The sequence below is a fragment of the Muscardinus avellanarius genome (genome assembly GCF_963383645.1).
Source record: "Muscardinus avellanarius genome assembly, chromosome: 10".
In the NCBI taxonomy this organism is placed as follows: domain Eukaryota; kingdom Metazoa; phylum Chordata; class Mammalia; order Rodentia; family Gliridae; genus Muscardinus; species Muscardinus avellanarius.
The window spans coordinates 58,358,952-58,361,139 of NC_137796.1; the positions used below are offsets into that span (position 1 = coordinate 58,358,952).

At 65.8% G+C, this 2,188-nt stretch overlaps 1 protein-coding gene across 1 annotated transcript; it reads left to right on the forward strand.

Moving 5' to 3' along the window:
- Positions 1 to 416: 416 nt before the first annotated feature.
- Positions 417 to 1,904, forward strand: FKRP (fukutin related protein; the record flags this gene model as incomplete). The annotated part of the gene is made up of 1 exon (XM_080702373.1): positions 417 to 1,904. The coding sequence occupies one exon, from the start codon at positions 417 to 419 to the stop codon at positions 1,902 to 1,904; it is 1,488 nt and encodes a 495-aa protein (XP_080558499.1).
- Positions 1,905 to 2,188: the final 284 nt, after the last annotated feature.

The window sequence follows — 2,188 nt, forward strand, 5'->3', positions numbered from 1 at the left end:
TGAATGAGAATTTGACAGAGAATAGGTGAAGGATGATATTGAACAATGAATGTGATTCACTTGAAGGAAAACAAAAACAAAAACTTACTGAGCACCTAATGTGTACCTGGCTCTGTCCTGGGTGATGCTGGGGACCCGCCAGTGACCAAGGCCTAGCTTCTACCTTCGTGGTGTCCTACCTGGGGGGGGGGGGGGCTCTGCTGCGGTGATGACTTGATTGGGAGAACCCAGCAGCGGGTAGGGCAGCCCACCGGTCAGGGAGGGCCTCCTGGAGGAGATGATGTGACAGCTGAAGCCAAAAAGGGCAAGGCTGAGTTTGGGGTGAGGGAGACTTGTGACAACCGGCTCCAGCCTCCCCTTTCATCCTGTCTCCCCAGGAAGCTCTGGACGCCCAGCCGGAGCCTGCCTTCGGACCCATGCGGCTCACACGCTGCAAGGTTGGTCTGGCAGCAGCTGCCATCACGTTCAACCTCCTGTTCCTCTTCTATGGGCCATGGCCACAGCACCGACCCAGGAACTCCCCGACCCGAGGCTCACGGCGCGTGTCTGCCGCAGGCCCCCGCGTCACCATCCTGGTGCGAGAATTTGAAGCCTTTGACAACGCGGTACCGGAGCTGGTGGACTCTTTCCTGCAGCAGGACCCAGCCCAGCCCATTGTGGTGGCGGCAGACGCGCTCCCCTACCCGCCGCTGGCCCTGCCCCGCATCCCCAACGTCCGCCTGGCACTGCTCCAGCCCGCCCTGGACCGGCCCGCCGCAGCCTCTCGCCCAGAGACTTACGTGGCCACCGAATTTGTGGCCCTGGTGCCTGATGGGGCGCGGGCTGACTCCCCAGGTCAGCTGGAGCGCATGGTGGAGGCGCTCCGAACGGGCAGCACACGCCTCGTGGCCGCCCCGGTCTCCACCGCCAACCCTGCCAAGTGCCTGGCCCTGAACGTCAGCCTGAGGGAGTGGACAGCCCGCTACGACCGGGCCCCCGCCGTGCCCCGCTGCGACGCCCTGGAGGGGGATGCCGTGGTGCTCCTGCGCGCCCGCGACCTCTTCAACCTCTCGGCCCCGCTGGCCCGGCCGCTGGGCACCAGCCTCTTCCTGCAGACCGCCCTTCGCGGCTGGACGGTGCGGCTGCTGGACCTGCCCTTCGCCGCGGCGCGCCAGCCCCCGCTGGCCACGGCCCACGCGCGCTGGAAGGCGGAGCGCGAGGGGCGCACGCGGAGGGCGGCACTGCTCCGCACGCTGGGCATCCGCCTGGTGAGCTGGGAGGGCGCGCAGCTCGAGTGGTTCGGCTGCAGCAAGGAGAGCGCGCGCTGCTTCGGGACGGTGGAGGGGGACACGCCCGCCTACCTCTACGAGGAGCGCTGGACGCCCCCGTGCTGCCTGCGCGCGCTGCGCGAGACGGCGCGCCACGTGGTGGGCGTGCTGGAGGCGGCCGGCGTGCGCTACTGGCTGGAGGGCGGCTCGCTGCTGGGGGCGGCGCGCCACGGGGACATCATCCCTTGGGACTACGACGTGGACCTGGGCATCTACCTGGAGGACGTGGGCAACTGCGAGCAGCTGCGGGAAGCCGAGGGCGGCTCAATGGTGGACGAGCGCGGCTTCGTGTGGGAGAAGGCCGTCGAGGGTGACTTCTTCCGCGTGCAGTACAGCGAGAGCAACCACTTGCACGTGGACGTGTGGCCCTTCTACCCCCGCAACGGGGTCATGACCAAGGACACCTGGCTGGGCCACCGGCAGGACGTCGAGTTCCCGGAGCACTTCCTGCAGCCGCTGGTGACCCTGCCCTTTGCCGGCTTCATGGCGAAGGCCCCGAACAACTACCGTCGCTTCCTGGAGCTCAAGTTCGGCCCCGGGGTCATTGAGAACCCTGAGTACCCCAACCCCACACTCCTGAGTTTGACCCGAGGCTGAAGCCCTGGCGCCCTCACCTGGGTTCCGGGGTGGGGTGGGGGGGATGGACATTGGTACAGAGGATCTGTCCTTTTTGGGGGGGAGGGAAAGGGGGTCTATATGGTGAATCTTTGATTGGGCAGTAGGGGCCATGTACTGCAGAGGAAAAGAGTGAACTAACGGAGAAAGTAAGACTAGGGAGCGCACAAGAGAAGCCCAGCTTTGGCAGGAAGAGAGAACCAGGCCGTGGACTGAAGCGACATCCAGAGATCCTCAAAGTGGCCCTGCTCTGCCCACAGTGAGCG